The sequence below is a fragment of the Xenopus laevis genome, chromosome 1S (assembly GCF_017654675.1).
Source record: "Xenopus laevis strain J_2021 chromosome 1S, Xenopus_laevis_v10.1, whole genome shotgun sequence".
In the NCBI taxonomy this organism is placed as follows: domain Eukaryota; kingdom Metazoa; phylum Chordata; class Amphibia; order Anura; family Pipidae; genus Xenopus; species Xenopus laevis.
The window spans coordinates 95477386-95496658 of NC_054372.1; the positions used below are offsets into that span (position 1 = coordinate 95477386).

At 39.3% G+C, this 19273-nt stretch overlaps 2 protein-coding genes across 2 annotated transcripts; both read left to right on the top strand.

The window, feature by feature from the left end:
- The first annotated feature begins 9605 nt into the window (after positions 1–9605).
- On the top strand, positions 9606–9912 carry crygdl.3.S (crystallin gamma D like gene 3 S homeolog). The gene has a single exon (XM_018242820.2). The coding sequence runs from the start codon at positions 9614–9616 to the stop codon at positions 9869–9871; it is 258 nt and encodes an 85-aa protein (XP_018098309.2). The 5' UTR covers positions 9606–9613; the 3' UTR covers positions 9872–9912.
- A 4699-nt stretch (positions 9913–14611) lies between these two features.
- On the top strand, positions 14612–16623 carry crygdl.4.S (crystallin gamma D like gene 4 S homeolog). Its single transcript, XM_018242821.2, has 3 exons — positions 14612–14737; positions 15532–15774; positions 16301–16623. The coding sequence occupies exons 1-3, from the start codon at positions 14729–14731 to the stop codon at positions 16574–16576; spliced, it is 528 nt and encodes a 175-aa protein (XP_018098310.1). The 5' UTR covers positions 14612–14728; the 3' UTR covers positions 16577–16623.
- The last annotated feature ends 2650 nt before the right edge of the window (positions 16624–19273 follow it).

Consider the following 19273-nt stretch of genomic DNA (forward strand, 5'->3'; position numbering starts at 1 on the left):
AATGAGGCTGCAGGTCTAAGCAAAAACTTGCAAAAGTTAGAGACTGCCACCATAATGGAGCTTCATATTAGAGTGGTTCAATGTTTCAAACAAATGCTCACAATATATGGATATTGAAATTGGTACAGTTGTACATCTTTATGATGGCCTCACCAGACTTTTGAAAGGGATGGTTTTGAAAGGTTTGAGAGAGGCTAGAGAGTTATCTGGGCTAGAAGAATATGATTTGTCTACAGCAATGATCCCAACCAGTGGCTCATGAGCCACATGTTTCTCACCAACCCATTTGATGTTGCTCCCATGGGCCTCAAATCAAGTGCCTTATTTTTAATTCCTGGCTTGTAGGCAATTTTTAAGGCACAAAAACCAAATGCACTCCCAAACAGAGCATTCTGTGGGCTGCCAATACAGCTGGTGCTACCAAACAGCCAATCAATACTCTTATTTGGCCCTCCCTATGGGCTTTTTTGTGCTTGTGTTGCTCTCCAACTTTTTTATATTTGAATGTGGCGCACTCATAAAAAAGGTTGGAGATCCCTAATCTACAGGAAGACCATAAAAGCCATTTGATGTCAGCCGTCAAGGACACGCACAACTAAGCCCAAGAGATAAATTCAGAGTTAACACCTTCCTCCCTATCCTGGATAAACTATACTTTACTGAACAGTTATTTCAGGTTATTTGAAAATATGAGCATACTTATCAATGAGGATTTGCAAACTTATCATCTGTGCAGTCAGACTCCAAATGACTTGAATCACAAACTGCCTAATGAATGGCTGCACCTCTGTACTTTACCTGGATATCACTATTCCTGTGTTCAAAACCATTGTTGAAGACTCACTGGAAGAAATTCACCCAAATGTGTATATACGAAATTTTCTTTGCACACTGGCAACAAACTGCAGTATAAGATCCTTTCCTTGCTAAAAAAAAAGAGTAAAAAGAGATCCTCTCTTAGTAAAGAAAGGCTAAACAGCTTTGCTCTGCTTGCAACTGAAGCTGAGATTGTCAGAAAGTTTTCATATGAAGACATCATTGAAACATTTGCAAAAATAAAAGAGCATTATAAAAGGCTTTGCTAATCCTAAAGTTTTCAGATTTTTTTCAGATCTAAATTTCAAGCTATTTTAATATACATTGATTATATTCAAAATTGTTTATGTTTAAACACAAAATTGTTTCCAGATTATTCTCTGTGCTGCTGTCAGTTACTGAGCTTAGCAGGGGTGCTTCGCCAATGAGGCGAGTTGAGGCTGTCGCCTCAGGCGGCAGCGCCCCACTAGGTACTAGGGGCAGCAAAAATGCTGCTCCTGGTACTTTAAGAGCGAATTTCTTGGGGAGGGGGGGCAGCAGCAACTGCTGCTGCCTCAGGCAGCAGAGGGGCCAGGATCGCCCGGACCAATATACAAGATACAAGATACTAAATATAAAATATAAATGTCACAATATAAGGCTGAAACTGATTAGTAAATAATTATTAGTACATGACAGCACATGTTCCAATAAATAGCCCTGCATCAGATCATATGACAGGTAAACCTTATTTACCTAAACTTGGCTTCTCAACAGTTGCTCAAAGTACACTGAGCATCTGAATGTCACAGACACTCCTAACAAAATCTAAGATGGAAAACTAATGTGGTGGACAACTTTGAAGGTCTAGATCATTACTACTATATAGATGCTGAACCTTTAGGATGGTTCATTTTTTAGCCATATTCATTTTCACTGTTTAGTTCTCTTTTATGGAAGGGGAACCCAAATGCATTCCATAGTGTGTTGGAATACTAAGGTGCTCCATATACTGTAGGATATATTACTTTATATTACAATATAAACATTTTTTTCCAAATCATGATACCATATACATAGCCCATGAATATATATATTGAGAGCTCTATATATTTATATTGCAGACTTAATGGGCAAAACCTTAAGTATCAATCTAATGTATAGATTCTCCGTGCTTCTACTAGTAATAACTTGTCAAAGTCACTTCTTCATATTTTGGTGGGGGGTTCAACCCTCTGTATATTCTAATGTATATGTTTTACTTACTGCTACCAACATATTGGCAACATTTCAGGCTACAGGGCATTTACAATTACCTCCAAAAACGTTACCCTAATGTTCAAGCAAAAAAACAACAGAGTTTTATAATCTTAATTCCTACTCCATATGAATACCAAGGGTTGTATTTGCTAAACAATGTGAAAGCTGTATGAGGAAGAGTTAGATAGCTAGAAATATGACTTCTTTAAAGGGGTTGTTCACCTCTGAGTTAGCCTTTTGTATGACGTAAAGCAGGGGTGCCCAGGACGTCGATCACGGTCTACCAGTAGATCGTGGTAATGTTCCTGGTAGAACGCGACCAGGGGCCCAGTGTTGGGAGGGCTGGGCTGGAGAGCAGCATGAAGGGAAGGAGAGTGGTGGGCTAAAGAAGAGGAGGAGAAGCAGCAGCATGAATGGAAGGTGGGTGGGGCTAAAGAGTTGGAGCAGCAGCACAAATGTAAGGGAGGTAGGACGGGCAGACAGGCAGATGAGAGCAAGGGAGGAAGGGCAGACAAGAGGAGTAGCACGGAAGGGAGAGAGGGAAGGCAGACAAGAGGAGTGGCACGGAAGGAAGGGAAGACAGACAAGAGGAGTAGCACGGAAGGGAGAGAAGGAAGGCAGACGAGGATCGCCACGAATGGAGAGAGGGAAGGCAGACGAGGGCGGCACAGAAGGAAGGGAGGGAAGGCAGAGAAGATGAGTGGCACGGAAGGGAGAGAGGGAAGGCAGACAAGAGGAGCAGCACGGAATGGGAGGGAGGGAAGGCAGACAAGAGGAACTGCAAGGATAGGAGGAAGGGAAGGCAGACGAGGAGCGGCATGGAAGGGAGGGAGGGAAGGCAGACAAGAGGAGCAGCAAGGAAGGAAGGGAGGGAAGGCAGACAAGAGGAGCGAAATGGAAGGGAGGGACGGCAGACAAAAGGAGTGGCCCGGAAGGATGGGAGGGAAGGCAGACAAGAGGAACGGCACAGAAGGGAGAGAGGGAAAGCAGACAAGAGGAGCAGCATGGAAGGAAGGAAGGGCAGACTAGAGGTGCATCATGGGAGAGAGAGATGGAAGGGAGAGAGGGAAGGCAGACAAGAGGAGCAGCATGAAGGGAGGGAGGAAGGGCAGACAAGTGGAGCAGCATGGAAGGGAGAGAGGAAAGGCAGACAAGAGGAGAGGCACTGAAGGGAGAGAGGGAAGACAGACAATAAGAACAGCAGGGAAGGAAGGGATGGAAGGCAGACTAGAGGAGCAGCACGTAAGGGAGGGAGGGAAGACAAGAGGAGCAGCACAAAAGGAAGGGAAGGAAGGCAGGGAAGAGGAGTGGCAGGGAAGGAAGACAGACAAGAGGAGCGGCACGGAAGGGAGAGAGGGAAGGCAGACAAAAGGAGCAGCACGGAAGGGAGAGAAGGCAGACAAGAGGAGTGGCACAGAAGGAAGGGAGTGAAGGCAGACAAGAAGAGTAGCACAGAAGGGAGAGGGGGAAGGCAGACAAGAGGAGCAGCAAGGTAGGAAGGGCAGACAAGAGGAGCAGCATGGAAGGGAGAGATGGAAGGCAGACAAGAGGAGCAGCACAGAAGGAAGGGAGGTAGGGCAGACAAGAGGAGCAGTATGGAAGGGAAAGTGGGAAGGCAGACAAGAGGAGCAGCATGGAAGGGAGGGAGGGAAGGCAGACAAGAGGAGCAGCAAGGAAGGAAGGGAGGGAAGGCAGACAAGAGGTGCGGCAAGGAAGGGAGGGAGGGAAGGCAGACAAGAGGAGAGGCACGGAAGTGAGAGAGGGAAGGCAGACAAGAGGAGTGACATGGAAGGGAGGGAAGGCAGACAAGAAGAGTGGCACAGAAGGGAGGGAGGGAAGACAGACAAGAGGAGCAGCACGGAAGGGAGAGAGGGAAGGCAGACAAGAGGAGCAGCAAGCAATGAAGGAAGGGCAGACAAGAGGAGCAGCATGGAAGGCTGAGAGGGAAGGCAGACAAGAGGAGCGGCACAGAAGGGAGGGAGGGAAGGCAGACAAGATGAGCAGCATGGAAGGAGGGGATGGAAGGCAGACAAAAGGAGCAGCACGGAAGGGGGAGAGAGGGAAGGCAGACAAGAGGAGCGGTATGGATGGGAGGGAAGCCAGACAAGAGGAGTGGCACAGAAGGGAGGGAGGGAAGGCAGACAAGAGGAGCAGCAAGGAAGGAAGGGTAGACAAGAGGAGCAGCAGGGAAGGGAAGGAGGGAAGGCAGACAAGTAGGGATGTAGCGAACTGTTCGCCGGCGAACTTGTTTGCGCGAACTTCGACCGTTCGCGTCCGCCGAATGTTCGCGAACGTCGCGCGACGTTCGCATTTTGAGTTCGCGTTCGATTCCAATACAAATCGTTCGACCATTCGAATTCCTTCGACCGCTAAAAATTGAACGATTTCCATTCGTTCGAACGATTGTAAGCATTCGATCGAATGAAAAGCATTCGATCGAATGCTTCGATCGTTCGATTCGAATGAAAATCGTTCGATCGAACGATTAAAATCCTTCGATCGTTCGAATCGAACGATTTTAGCGGGTGTTCGAAGTTCGCGAACTGTTCGCGAAACGTTCGCATTTTTTGCCGGTGTTCGCGAACGGCGTTCGCGAACACCAAATCGGCAGTTCACTACATCCCTACAGACAAGAGGAGCAGCATGGAAGGAAGGCAGGGAAGGCAGACAAGAGGAGTAGCACAGAAGGGAGGGAAGGCAGACAAGAGGTGCGGCATGGAAGGGAGAGAGGGAAGGCAGACAAGAACAGTGGCATGGAAGGGAGAAAGGGAAGGCAGACAAGAGAAGCAGCATGGAAGGAAGAGAGGAAGGGAAGGCAGACAAGAGGAGCGTCACAGAAGGAATGCAATTTTCCCATTGGTCTGTTGTTTTTTGATTTAGTGTTCTAAATCCTGATGAGCTTCAGATAGTCGGTTTCCATGGACAGGTTCCAAAGTTACATGCTTATTCTTTTTAGTTGTTCTTTAATGAGTACTTTATAATCTATGAGACAGTGGGCCCTGAATAGGAACATTATTTAATGCGTTTCACGTTAATATAGAAGTGCTGGCAAGCATTTGTGCTGCTAATGTGAGTAATGTTCAAAATGACAAGAAGTGATAAGCATTTTCATAAAACCTTATGGTGGTCTCTAATGTTTATTGATATTTTGATATTTACAGTGGACTCATTACATATAATTCTACTTGATTCTCTGAGGCTTTGGACGCTATGATGGAACGCATGTGCGTTCCAACTGGACTTCCAGGAAATGCTGGGCTGCTCCTGTAGGTTAAAACAAGCGGCAGTGATGTCAAGAGCCTGAACTTCATCTGTGACCGCTTATTATGTATCCAGAAAACGATAGACGTAGGATGGACGCTAGAATGGAACGCATTTGCGTTCCAATAGGATACCCAGATGATGCTGCTTTACCCCCTAAGAGTTGGGGGGCGGAAGTGACGTCAGACGCCAGATTACCATCGCATGTACTCAGCATGGATTATAAAATGACACAGACAGTAAGACTCGTTCTGCCTTTTTGATTTTTTGTTTATTTGTGCCCCTGATGAAGACCCTTAAGGTCGAAACGCGTTGGGCTCATTTCTGATTTTTGATTATGTTTTGTGTATTTTCTTTGCTTATATTTTTTTCTTCTTTTTTGCAATAAATGAATTTTGTTTTTCAAATCAGGTGTGCTATGCATTATCTACAGAAGGAAGGCAAGGCAGACAAGAGAAGCAGCATGAATGGAAGGGAGGATGAGCAGGCAGAACAGGAGCAGCACAAAGGGCGGGCTAGCTGTTTTGAGCAGGAAGGAAGGGAGGTCGGGGTTATCTGGCTGAGTACAACTCTACAGATTTCCCCCTCTCCCCCCCCCTGAACTGATAAGTTCAGCAGTGCAATGGTAAGCAGTTTTTATTACCTGTACTGCCTGCTGGTACTTCCCCCCCCCCTAACTCTTCCCTAACCAATTTCTTACACACATTTGCCTGGTGTTTATCCCAAAGTGACTATTAACTCTTTCCCTGCCTTCTGTGACTCTGTGTCACTGCTATGACTGCTGGGGGTATTTATAAATAAAATTGCCATTTTGCTATGACTTCTGGGGGTATGAATTTGACATTAATTTGACACTGTGCCATCTGGCTGTGAGTTCTGGGGGGTATTTATATATGGAATCGACACCCTTCTATGAGTTCTGGGGTACTGTATGTGTACATAAAATTGCACAATACAGGAGTATGCATTCTTCTGCCTTAGGAGAGCACACTATTTTTATCAAGGTAGATCTCCTGGTGGAGGCCAGGTGTCGAGAGCAGATCCCAGTTTAACAAAGTCTGGGCACCCCTGATGTAAAGAGTGATATTCTGAGACAATCTGAAACTGGTTTTCATTTTTTATTCTTTGTGGTTTCTGAGTTACTTAGTTTATTATTTTGCAGTTCTTCAGTTTCCAATTTCAGCGATTTGGCAGCTAGGGTCCAAATTACCTTAGCAATCATTCACTGATTTAAGTATCGGACTGGATTATGAATAGAAGATGCCAGAATAGAAAGTAATAAATATACAGTATTTGTAGCCTTACAGAACGTTTGTATTTAGATGGGATCAGTGACCCCCATTTGAAAGCTGGAAAGAGTCAGAAGACAAATAAATCAAAAACTATAAAAAAAAAAAATAATGAACACCAAATGAAAAGTTGTTTCTATTTGACCATTCTATAACATACTAGAAATTAAATTAAAGGTGAACAACCCCTTTAAAAATGGGATGACGTTGGCTTAATTATTTCATAACTAGTGATGGGTGAATTTGCCCTGTTTCGCTTCACCGAAAAGTTTGTGAATTTCCCATGAAATATTCGCAATCTTCATTGAAGTCAAAATTATTTTGATGTCAATTTAGATGCCTGCAACAATTGCTATACGCGTGCTTATTTTGGCCAAATGCAATAAAGTCAATGGGCGTCTGAATAATTTAGACACGCAACAATGTTTATGCACATGACTATTCTGACGTGCCCCCAGATCTTTTTGATGCAATGGATTTTTCGCCATTGAAACTTCCCGGCAGTTTTGCGAATTTATTCTCAGACAGCAAAACGCAGAAATTTGCTGTGAATTCGAGCCTGGTGAATTTATTCCCCCATCACTATTCAGAACATTTTAATGTCTAACGATATGTGATAAATATGTGTTACTCAAACAAGCTACACCTTTAAGGTTTGGTAAACCCCAATTCATGAATTGATGGCTAATGAGCAAATTCTTCCAAATCAAGAATTCCCTATTAAATGGACTTTTTATGGACTAAGTATGGATCATATTCTATACTGCTAGCTTTCTCAAAATAGATTCCATTTGTTCAGGTACTAGATTATCGACTCACTGAGAATGCTGGGTAGCTCTTTTGGTAAAAAAAAACATAGCTGTCAGAAAACACTGAGAAAAAACTGTCACAGCACATAACTGTCACAACACTGAACACAAGACAAGACAAAATATCTTTACATTTAACATACTAGACAGAAAACAAAAGCACTAGGTTCAGCTTATGCAGACAGCAGCAATACAAGGCATATATAAAGGCTGCCTCTACTCACTCTTCAACAGCACTGAAACTTTCATTCAATCAAAATGGGAAAGGTAAGCTAAAATCAACAACTAGAAAACAATTAACTATTCTGATGGTTTTCAATTACAATCATACTGTAGAAGTCACATTTACATTTGTTACTAATACTTTCAGACACAATAATGTTGGTGAAAGAATTTACACATATATGCTTAGACTACAGTTTGTAATTAGCCTATGCTTACATTAAAACAAAATGGAACCAACTAATAATGATAACATTGATTAACATTCACTAAAAAATTTAAAAATGTACAGCACTTCTACATATTGGTGATTGGTGATGGTAACTTCTCTCAGGAAAAGTATCAATACTCCAAAGTGCACACAGAATTGTATCTGTGTCTGTTCTCTATGCAACATGAGTCTAGTGAGACATCTATTTTTTTTTAATTGCCAACAATAAAACTGGCATTGCTTAAAAAAATATCAGTACCGTATCAATTTGGACAGTTTTTTTTTAAAAAAAATAATCCATTATTTGTCTTTCAGATCTTTTTCTACGAAGAAAGGAACTTCCAAGGTCGCCACTATGAGTGTAATTCAGATTGTTCTGACCTGTCCTCATACTTCAATCCCTGCAACTCCATCAAGGTAGATGGTGGAAACTGGATCCTGTACGAGCACCCCAGTTACAAGGGACACCAGTATTATCTCTGGCAAGGAGAATATCCAGACTTTCAAAGATGGATGGGTTTCAATGACTCAGTTAGGTCCTGTCGCTTTCTTCCAAATGTAAGTGTTCAAAACAGCACATTTACAGTCATGATAATTCAACCAATCACCAAAGTCTAATCTCAGCTATTTCTGTGCCGCTCCTCATTTAGCATGGTGCTAAGTGCACTTTTTGGGCACAAGCTGCAATGTTTTTTTCTGCAATTTTATTTTCAGCTCCTAGCAAAATTTGCAGGGGTATGGTGTCACTTCCAGCACAACAATGCATGTGGTGTTTATGATAGTATTTGGGATTTAGGGTGACCTTGTATCAATACATGCACCTGCACACAATTCATAAGAGAAAGCTAGGTGGCAAATTGAAATAATCCTGTTTGGGTGCAAGTAACTTCTAGGAATGGTGCCAATACAGAAACAACTTTCAGGGGAATGTAATAAAAGTCGCAAAGAGCAAAACAATTCGCACCAATAAGACTAAAAATCCACATCTCGCAATGTAATATTGTTCCTTAAACTGTTATTGCATTGCGAATTTTAATTGCGCACTCATAAGAAGTGCTTGAAGGTTTCGTAATCTTTTGGAGCAAACATAACGACTTTTTCAGTAAGAAGTTTTATTACATTGGCGCAAACTATAAAATTCGCAAACGGTCTTTCACTGTCGGAAGTGGTCGCTAAACAATTTCCGGGCTCGCAAAAGCTAAATTAAATTCGCACAAAGCAAAATTTGTTCGCGCAAAGGCATAACTTTTCGCATTGCGAATAGTTTTTCCGTTAGCGATTTTTATTACATTCCCCCGTTTGAGTCTATTGTACAGGGAACTTATCCTTCTGGTGTCTTGTATACAGATGGTGGTATAGAACAAAATGTTACCTTTATTTTAAAAGACACAAATACAATTTGAAACTACAAGACTACTCAATTATTGCATTCAAATAAAATGCTTCTTGCTGCATTTTCTAGAAATATACCTGAGTTTTCACATAAGCTGGTTGCCTTATTCTAGAAACATAGTGATTTTCTGCATATATCCTTGACATCCTATAATATAGGATATACCTAGTTCTTATCACTAGGTATAAAAACCTAGGTCATCAGCATCTGCAGGACACAGGTTTTGAACTGTACTGACAATGGCAATGTTTTAAATAAAAAAAAGTTTCAGAATTGAAAGGTATTTTAATTGTTTAGTTATTTGTTTAATCGTATTTATGTTTTTTATGTTACTTATTTTATCTTATTTTTTAAGTACCATGGCCAATACAAAATGAGAATCTACGAAAGAGGAGACTACCAAGGGCAGATGATGGAGTTCTTTGATGACTGTCCCAATACTTATGATCGATTCCATTTCAATGACATTCACTCCTGCAATGTGTTTGATGGACACTGGATGTTCTACGAGGAACCCAACTACAGGGGGCGTCAGTACTACCTGAGACCTGGACAATACAGGAAATACAATGACTGGGGAGCCTCAAGCCCCAGAATTGGCTCATTCAAAAGAGTTTATCAAAGATTTTAAACCAATTTAAAAAATCTACTAATACAGTTATATTGATAATTCAATAAAATAGACATGTTTAAAATTACTTGTCTGTGTAGCACTTTTTAAAAATGTATGCAGTGCAGCTTTAGGTCAGATCCTATATTTATGGCTTTATGAACAAGGCTGTGTTTATTTGAATGGGATTGTCTATTTACAAAGATTCATACTACTCTGGGGTTAAACTGTAAACACAGAGCTAGTTTCTAGTTTAAATTAACACTTTGCTCAGTAAATTGATAATTTAACAAATTTACAGCAAACTCAAGAATGAACTCTTCTTAAAATACAATAAAGAAGTATGGTACAGTATTCTATGTTTGAGGAAAGGATCATTTCAATTGTGCATAGATATCCTGTATTAGTCACAAGTCACCCTGCTGTGCCAACTTTTTTCCAATTTACAAATAGAAAAGCTAATACATGTTTAACTTTATCAACGCTTTTTTAACATACACCTACTACAGGTCCAGGTGCACTAGCCTCAGACACTCAGCATAGGGAGAGTAAGATTTCTCATCCAAACGAATCATGCTAATTTTGTTCATCACTGGTAATCATCCAAGACAACTGAGTAGTGTTCAGTAGTCATCTTCTCCCTTAAAAATTACTTTTTACTTTATATTATTTAACTAATTTGTAAATGGTAAATTAATTTGCTATAAACACGTATGGTTGTGGGGCTGGGATTGTGAGAGCGGGCAGCAGCACTTTATGCTGGTTGGCTCTGTAAACCCCAGCATTCTTCAGATATTTAGGGAGGGCTCAGTGGTTAAAGACATTAAATACAGTAAAGGAGAAAAAGACACACATCCATCAAATTCAACCTTTTGTGGCTATATAAAACCTACACAACTGCTAGCTAATCCAGAAGAAGGCAAAAGAAATTCAGAAGATGCCTATCAGATCAGATAAGAAGTTTATGTGATTTGAAGTGTGGCAGTTCAGGGAAGCAATGAAATTAAAAATATTATACTTTGATAGCGGGTGGATGTCACATAGTGCTTTGGTTTTTTGCTGCTTTGGGGCATAATAAACCTTGAAGAATACAAGCTTTTAAAAATAACCCCCAAAGAGTCAAAATGTCACAATTTCATGCAAAATAGGGAAAAAATAGTGGCAGAGTTGACCAGCTTTTTCTTGAGAAGAGCACAGAAAGAAGTATGGAAACTTTGGTCATGGCAGTACATCATACTTGTCCAAAACTATATGTTATGAATTCAATGATATTGTAGCCTTCAGTATGCTACAAGTTAAAATAACAAAACAAAGCAAGCAAAATATTACTCATCAGGTGTTGATTCAACTCCAGATGTATCATATACACCAGTTTGCCTTCTCTTAAAAATGACTGCATCCTCAATGAAAGGTTCATTAAATTCATCCCAAATGTGGGTCATAAAACTTGAAATTTGTTCAGTCATGGGCACATTGAATATCACATTGACATAAAGGATTGCAGAGGACAGTCATATAACAATGCTAGCAACATGTCCCTATTCTAAACCTTGTTAGAACCAGTGCTGCTGAAAGCTACAGAGAAGCAGTTGCTTTCTTTTGCATTGTTGATCTCTCATTTACAGCTGAAATCTACAGTAGTTAAGAATTTATCTACAACACGGTGGTCATCAAGGAGTGATGCATGCCTCAGTCTAAAAAGATCATGGAAGGAGATCAAAGAAGCACTGGATGCCATAAGATTATGTTTTCCAAATGCCAACAACTCAAAATGAGGCTGCAGGTCCAAGCAAAAACTTGCAGAAGTTAGAGACTGCCATCATGACAGTATTTTGGAGCTTCATTTTAGAGCGGTTCAGTGCTTCAAACAAATGCTTACAATGTGTGGATATTGAAATTGGTACAGTTGTACGGCTTTATGATGGTCTCACCAGACTTTTGTAAGATATAAGGGATGATTTTAAAAGGTGTGAGAGAGAAGCTAGAGAGTTATCTGGGCTAGATTCTCACTGACCCATTTAATATTGCTCCCAGGGACCTCAAATCAGTTGCTCAATTTTTTAATTTCACTCACCAAATGCACTCCCAAACAGAGCATTCTGCGGGCTGCCAATACAGATGGTGCTATTTGAATGTGGCTCACTCATAAAAAAGGTTGGAGATCCCTGATCTACAGAAAGACCATAAAAGCCATTTGATGTCAGCCTTCAAGGACACACACAACTAAACTCAAGAGATAAATTCAGAATTAACACCTTCCTCCCTATCCTGTGTAAACTATCCCTGACGGAACACTCATTTGAAAATAACAGCTTATTTGAAAATATGAGCATACTTAGCACTGAGGATTTGCAAGCTTATCATCTGTGCAGTCTGTATCCAAATCACTTGGATCATAAACTGCCTAATGAATGCCTGCACCTTTATTTAAAATGTATTGGTGCCCAGGACATCACTATTCCTCAGCTGCTCAAAAACATTGTTGAAGACTCACTTGAATTTACCCAAATGTGTATGTATCATTATGATTTTTTCTTTGCACACTGGCAACAAACTGCAGTATTAGACCTTTCCTTGCTAAAAAAGAGTAAAAAAACTACCTGGGATACTCTCTTAGTGAAGAAAAGCTAAACAGCGTTGCTCTGCTTTCAACTGAAGCTGAGATTGTCAGAAAGTTTTCATATGATGATAAAAAGAGAGGAGCATTACAAAAGGCTTTGCTAATCCTAAAGTTTTAAAAAAAATTCAGATCTAAATTTCAACTTATTTTATGTGTTATTTTTTACTGTATTTACTAATATATACACTGATTATTGCCAAGGGAGGCAAGAAAGGTAAAACAAGCCTTGCTTCTATGGCAGCACATATTGGGCCATTCAGTTCAGTTCAACTTAACTACACAAATGCATTTACTAAATAACTAAAAGTGGAAAATAATGCCACAAAGAAGTTTGTTAAAGGGGACCTGTCACCCTAAGAAATATTTTCGAATTATTTTCTGTCATGTTAGTTGAGCAAAATAAACTTTACTTACACTGTATTTATTATTTAAATTTCGTTTCCTTCTGTTTTGGAATTATACAATCACAGCAAGCAGGCAGCTGCCATTTTGTGGACAAGGTTATTAAGGGAAATTGTGTGTCACCCCAAAATCTTGTGTATGAACCAGAATGAGGGACCTAATGTCCATGTGCGGTGCCGTACACAATTATAGAGCCTGAGGAGGGAAGGGGGAATGTGAGGAGAGCTGTGACATCTAGGAAGTGCTGAATGGAAAGTTAAAGTAATTGACTGCCCCTCCTCTATGCCACGGGCATAGAGGCGGGGCAGGTAATATTTGATTGACAGTTTAGATATTTAAACACCTTTATAACAGGAATGGATGTTTTAATGAAAAAATGTTTTGGGGTTCCATATTTAATTTGGAAAGGACTTTCATTATGCAGTTTTTTATGTGTAGGTGACAGGTCCACTTTAATTTGCAACATATTAATTATATATCTTACTTTACTAAAACATAAAAAATGCATTTCAAACTCTGTGTTACCGACAAATATTATATTACCCCATTAGGGAAAGAGAAGCTCAAATGCATTTCACACTTGAGAGTCTATGGGGAAATGTAATACAAGTTACAATGAGAACAAATTTGTGAATAAAAATTCACATGCTGCAATGTAATATCAGAATGTTAAAGATTTTGGCTTACCTTGGGATTTCAAATTCCCATAGAAATGAATGTAGAGTGGTGGAATTTCACTCTAGAGGACTGTGCCGATCTCAAACTTCACTCTTTGATAAATATACACCCTATGGCTCAGATTTACTAAAGGGTGAAGTGGTTGTCGCTAGCGAAAATTCACCAGAAACCCAATCCACAGGGACATTAATTCACCAACAGGTGTAGACAACAATTCCCTAGCGAAAGAGATGCTAGCATTTGTTCGCACTCTATCGCCAGGCGACTTTTCGCTCAGGTGAATGGTCGTTGGTCTGCAATTTCAGATTTTATTGAATGTTACCTCTTTTGCCAGAGTTGACTTTTCCACCTCAGACTAGATGAACTGCTAAAATGAAGCTAGATTTCCCTCAATCTTATGTCACTTACATCATATCCTGTCTGTCGAAAATGAATTATAGTTGATGAAAAAGCTGATGACTTCTCCTTTTTTTAAAGCGGGATTGCCTGCAAAAGTCCTAACTTGAACTTTTTTGGGTTAACATTTTTCCCAGACATTTGAGGGCCATGGAACATTCATTTTACAGTGGGCTCATGTCTAGGGCATTATATGATCTCTTTTGTCTTTATTAAGGTTCCATGGACATTTGTAATAAAAGAGGCCACTTCAAGCATTTGCAACATCCCTAATAAAGACGTCCATATGACTTTAATGTACCCGCCCTATTCAAATTGACATAAGCGTAAGATCACTAGCAACTTTTCGCTAGCAAATTTTCGGCACCCAGGACACAACTTTGTATTTTAGTGAATTAGCGAAGTGGTAACAAATTTGCGTCTGGCAAACTTATGTGAAGTGTGCAAATTGGTCGCTGGTGACAATTCGCCCTTTAGTAAATCTGTCCCTATGAATAGACTCTGTTCCACTGCTGAAAACACATTCTAGTTGTCCACTTACAAAGCTTTGACAATTGGAAATGCAGGGTAGCTCTTTAGATAATCTATGGAACATAGGTACCAGAAATAACTATTACAGCACAAAATTGAACACAATACAATACAAAAGGTCTTTACATGTACCTTCCTAGACAAAAACAAAAGCTCTAGGCTCAGCTTATACAGACAGCAGCAATACAGGACATATATAAAGGCTGCTTCATCTCTCCATTCCATTGCACTGAAACTTCCAATCAATCAAAATGGGAAAGGTAAGCCAAAATCTCTAACATTCTGGTGGTTTTTACACACTTTAGAACTCGTGCTTACTTGAATGTTTATTCTGTTATTTGTGAATAGCATTGTACATTTTAGAATTCCTATTCCATTTAAAGGAAAACTATACCCCACACAATGTAGGTCTCTATAAAGAAATATCACATAAAATAGCTTAAATGTTAAATCCAGCATTATCAAAAAATGTATTTTTTTTAGCAGTATGTGCTTTGTTAAATCAAAAATAGAAAATTGCCACTTTAGGAACTAAGGGGCACACCCTGTTATCATACAATTCATGGTGCACACAAAAAAACCAAGGGAATACCTTGCTGCGTTACTTCTGGTCAGGTGACCTCTGAGGGGCCCAGAGACCATCACAAAATGGTTGCTCAAGGGAAATTATTTAATAGGGCAAAATTTACTGATATCTATATTGCAGTTTGGTGAGATTCTTTAATAGGCCACATATTATGATATAAACTATCTGTTGCTTAAGTGTTCATTTTGGGTCTATAGTTTTCCTAAATGAAAACAATTACATAGGAGCCAAATAATAGCAATTACAATTATTCACTTTAATTAAAATAGGAAACAATTTGCACCAAATACATACTTTTCATGGCCACCTTTCTTAGGAAATGTACCAAACCCCCACATTGCATACATCATTTAATCACTGCCTGAGATCTTTGTAGCAGGATTACAGTCAAATGTATTTTTCCCAAATGCCAGCAAAATAAGATTCATAACAGCATTTTTAGAAAAATAACATATCAATATTTTTCAGATCTTCTTCTACGAGGAAAGGAACTTCCAAGGCCGCCACTATGAGTGTGGCTCAGAATGTTCTGACCTGTCCTCATACTTCAATCGCTGCAACTCCATCAGGGTACAGGGTGGAAACTGGATCCTCTATGAGCACCCCAGTTACAGGGGACACCAGTATTATCTCTGGCAAGGAGAATACCCAGACTTTCAGAGATGGATGGGCTTCAATGACAACATCAGGTCCTGTCGCTTTATTCCTCCAGTAAGTGTTATTGATGATTACACAACCTATAGCCAGAATTTCACTTTAGCTGTATGAAAACCAGCAGGAGTTATGGGAAAATGTTTACCAGTTTTAGGGAATAGCTTTAATTTAGAAGCTTAATCATAAGTTTTGAAAAAAAATCTGAACTAATCCAACCAAAATATCCTTTATAATATTCCTACACTTTCCAGAAGTAAGAGAAAATAATTACAGTTTTATGTTAAAACGTGCAATTAAAATATTTAACCTTAAGTTTAAAAACAGTTATTCAAAATATAGTCATTCTTTTTGAAGGAACCCTGGTATAATATGTTATGACTGGAATGCAAAAGATTGTCATCACTGATATTACATACATATGATAAAAACCTGTAGAACAGTAGGGAAAAAATGTAAAAGCTACAGAAAATTTAAAGATGTCAATAAAACAGTTTCCAAATAGTACAAAGTAGGTAAAGTATTTTTACAACCATCAAATGGCATGCTTTGACAGTGTCTCTACATTTCCTTTTTATTTCTAAAGCACAATGGCCAATACAAAATGAGAATCTACGAAAGAGGAGACTATCAAGGGCAGATGATGGAGTTCTTTGATGACTGCCCCAATACTTATGATCGATTCCGTTTCAATGACATTCACTCCTGCAATGTGTTTGATGGACACTGGATGTTCTACGAGGAACCCAACTACAGGGGGCGTCAATACTACCTGAGACCTGGTGAATACAGGAAATACAGTGACTGGGGAGCCTCAAGCCCCAGAATTGGATCATTCAGGAGAGTTTATCACAAGTTTTAAATCAACTCAAACATTTACTAATACATTTGTATTAGTTCAATAAGTTCAATTAAAGCAACATGCTTCAAATTACTTGTGTGTTATTTATTAATTTATTTATTTATACATGCAGTAGCGTTTTAGGTCAAATCATTCATTTATGATTTACTAAATAAGAATGTTTTTATTTGCCTGAAAATGTCCAGTTAACTTTTATAAATATTCCCAAAACATAAACATTTAGGGTAAAATATGGGTCTGACTACTTGGTTGTAATGATCATTTCATCAATTCTTGAGTTTGATAAATCAGCAAACATTTAGCAGCTGATCACTGGAATATTAAAGTATCAAATGCTTAGGCATTGAACATGCCATGCAGCAGAGATCAAAAGAAATCTCAAAATGATTAAAATTCAACGATAACATTTTAAAAAAAAAATCATTAGGCCTCCCAAAAACATGTGTTACATTGCTGTTACCCCTCAGGAGACTTAAGGGGCCCCAGTGGGGCACTGACAGTTTTAGCATATTTATTATTCTCAAACTTTAATAGGGCCCTAAAATGATTTTACTGTGGGGTGCAACAATTTTAAGTTATTCTGCTGGACGTCAATCAGACTCCAGTGAATGCAACAACATGGATTTATTATCAGTGGCCCTGATCCCCTGGCCAACTTATCATAAGGAGCTCTGCAGACTGGATTATCCATTAGTTCCATGTATGGGATAACAATAACTGCACTATTAAAAATTATATATATGAACTGTACCACTATGCTATATGTAACAGTTTTCACAGATCAAACTTTTTTAATACAAAATTATCACAATCACATAAAATATAAATAACCACAAAATATTTAAATGACTGGTAAATTGCTATAAACTCTATCAATCATTTTCAATAGTTTACAGAGAGTGACTTAAAAGACAGCTGATATGTAGATTCCTTTTAAGCAAAATAAGCTAAATTATGCTCACTTGGGGGCCCATTCATTAAGTTTGAGTGAAGGAATAGAAGAAAAAATACTTTGAATTTCGAAGTGTTTTTTTGGCTACTTTGACCATCCAATGGGCTACTTCAACCTTCGACTATGACTTTGAATCGAAGGATTCTAACTAAAAATCGGTGTGACTATTCTACCATTCGATAGTCGAAGTACTGTTTCTTTAAAAAAAAAAACTTTGACCCCCTAGTTCGCCACCTAAAAGCTACCGAAGTCAATGTTAGCCTATGGGGAAGGTCCCCATAGGCTTGGCTATCTTTTTTTGGTCAAAGGATAATCCTTCGATAATCCTTAGTTCGAACGATTATTCCTTTGATCGTTCGATCGAACTATTTGTGCAAAATCCTTCGGCTTCGATATTCGAAGTCAAAGGATTTTAATTCCCCAGTTGGATATCGAGGGTTAATTAACCCTCGATATTCGACGCTTGATACATTTGCCCCTTACTGTTGTTAAATAAAAATTGTAAGACAATACACTTACCATATTTATATACAGCATATTTGTTCTTAGCTAACCTATCACTTATTTACTGTGAGTAATGACATTTATGTGTTAAAACTAGTCAGAAACAGCCAGAGCAAGAACTAGGGGTAGGCAGAGTAGGCACATTCCAAGGGCGTAAAGCTTGGGGGGGCACCAGACACATACCTTTCACTGCTGCCTACCCCAGTCTGGTCTGCAGAATCTTGTTGTCTCACTTGTTTGCGCACGTACATGAGGGAAGGGGGGGTGTTTATACTGGAGTGAATTGGCCATTCAGCATGCATACACGTGCGATCATGTATACGCAGTCGTGTACACGAGTGACGGAGGGGGCTATGCAGCCGGCCAGATTGCTTGGGACATTAGGCCGGCCTGGCCTGGCCCTGGATACCCCTGTCCTTTGTCAATGAATGTATAAAAAAATGTACACGAAAAGCCCCAAGGGAATAATCATAGGGAGCAAAAATTAATGTAAAGAGAAATCTTATCTGTCTGCACTACTGCTATAAATGGGTCCTATGTGTTCACCAAGACATCTGCAAGTCCCAATGCCATTGTAGTACACAAATTCTACATATTGATTCCTGATGCTCCAAAGACCCTCAATTTTTTTTCCAAATTCCAATTTAAAACCACCAACTCGAATTTGAATTGATATGTATCACTCGACCCTGAAACAGTTCCAATTCAACTATTCTCCACCTAAAACCTGTCAAGTTCATGTTGAAATCAATGGCTCTTGAACTATTTGAAGATGTTAATAATAGTGCTGTGCCAACATTTTGCCAAGTTTCGGTGCAATAATGACAGCCCATAGACACCAATGGGAGAAAAAAATGTTGCCCATCAAAAATAAATGTGATGCACAAAAGTTGTTTTTTTATTGGAGGAAAACAATTCGAATTTGATTCAAGTTTTCAGGTCAGGACTATTCAATAGAATTTTAGACATTAAAATTGTGAATAAAAACAAATTTATTAGAGTTTAAAAAGTTTTAAAAAAATCAAATTACTCTAAGGGGCACATTTATCAAGGGTCGAAGTGAAAATTCAATTTAAAAAAACTTTTTGAGCTATTTTTTGTGTACTTCGACTAGGGAATAGTCCAAATTCGATTTGAATTTGAAAAGATTTGAAATGTATCATGTACTGTCTCTTTAACACTTAACACTTTTTTTCTTTTTCCACTTCGACCATTAGCCATCTAAAACCTGCTGAATTGCT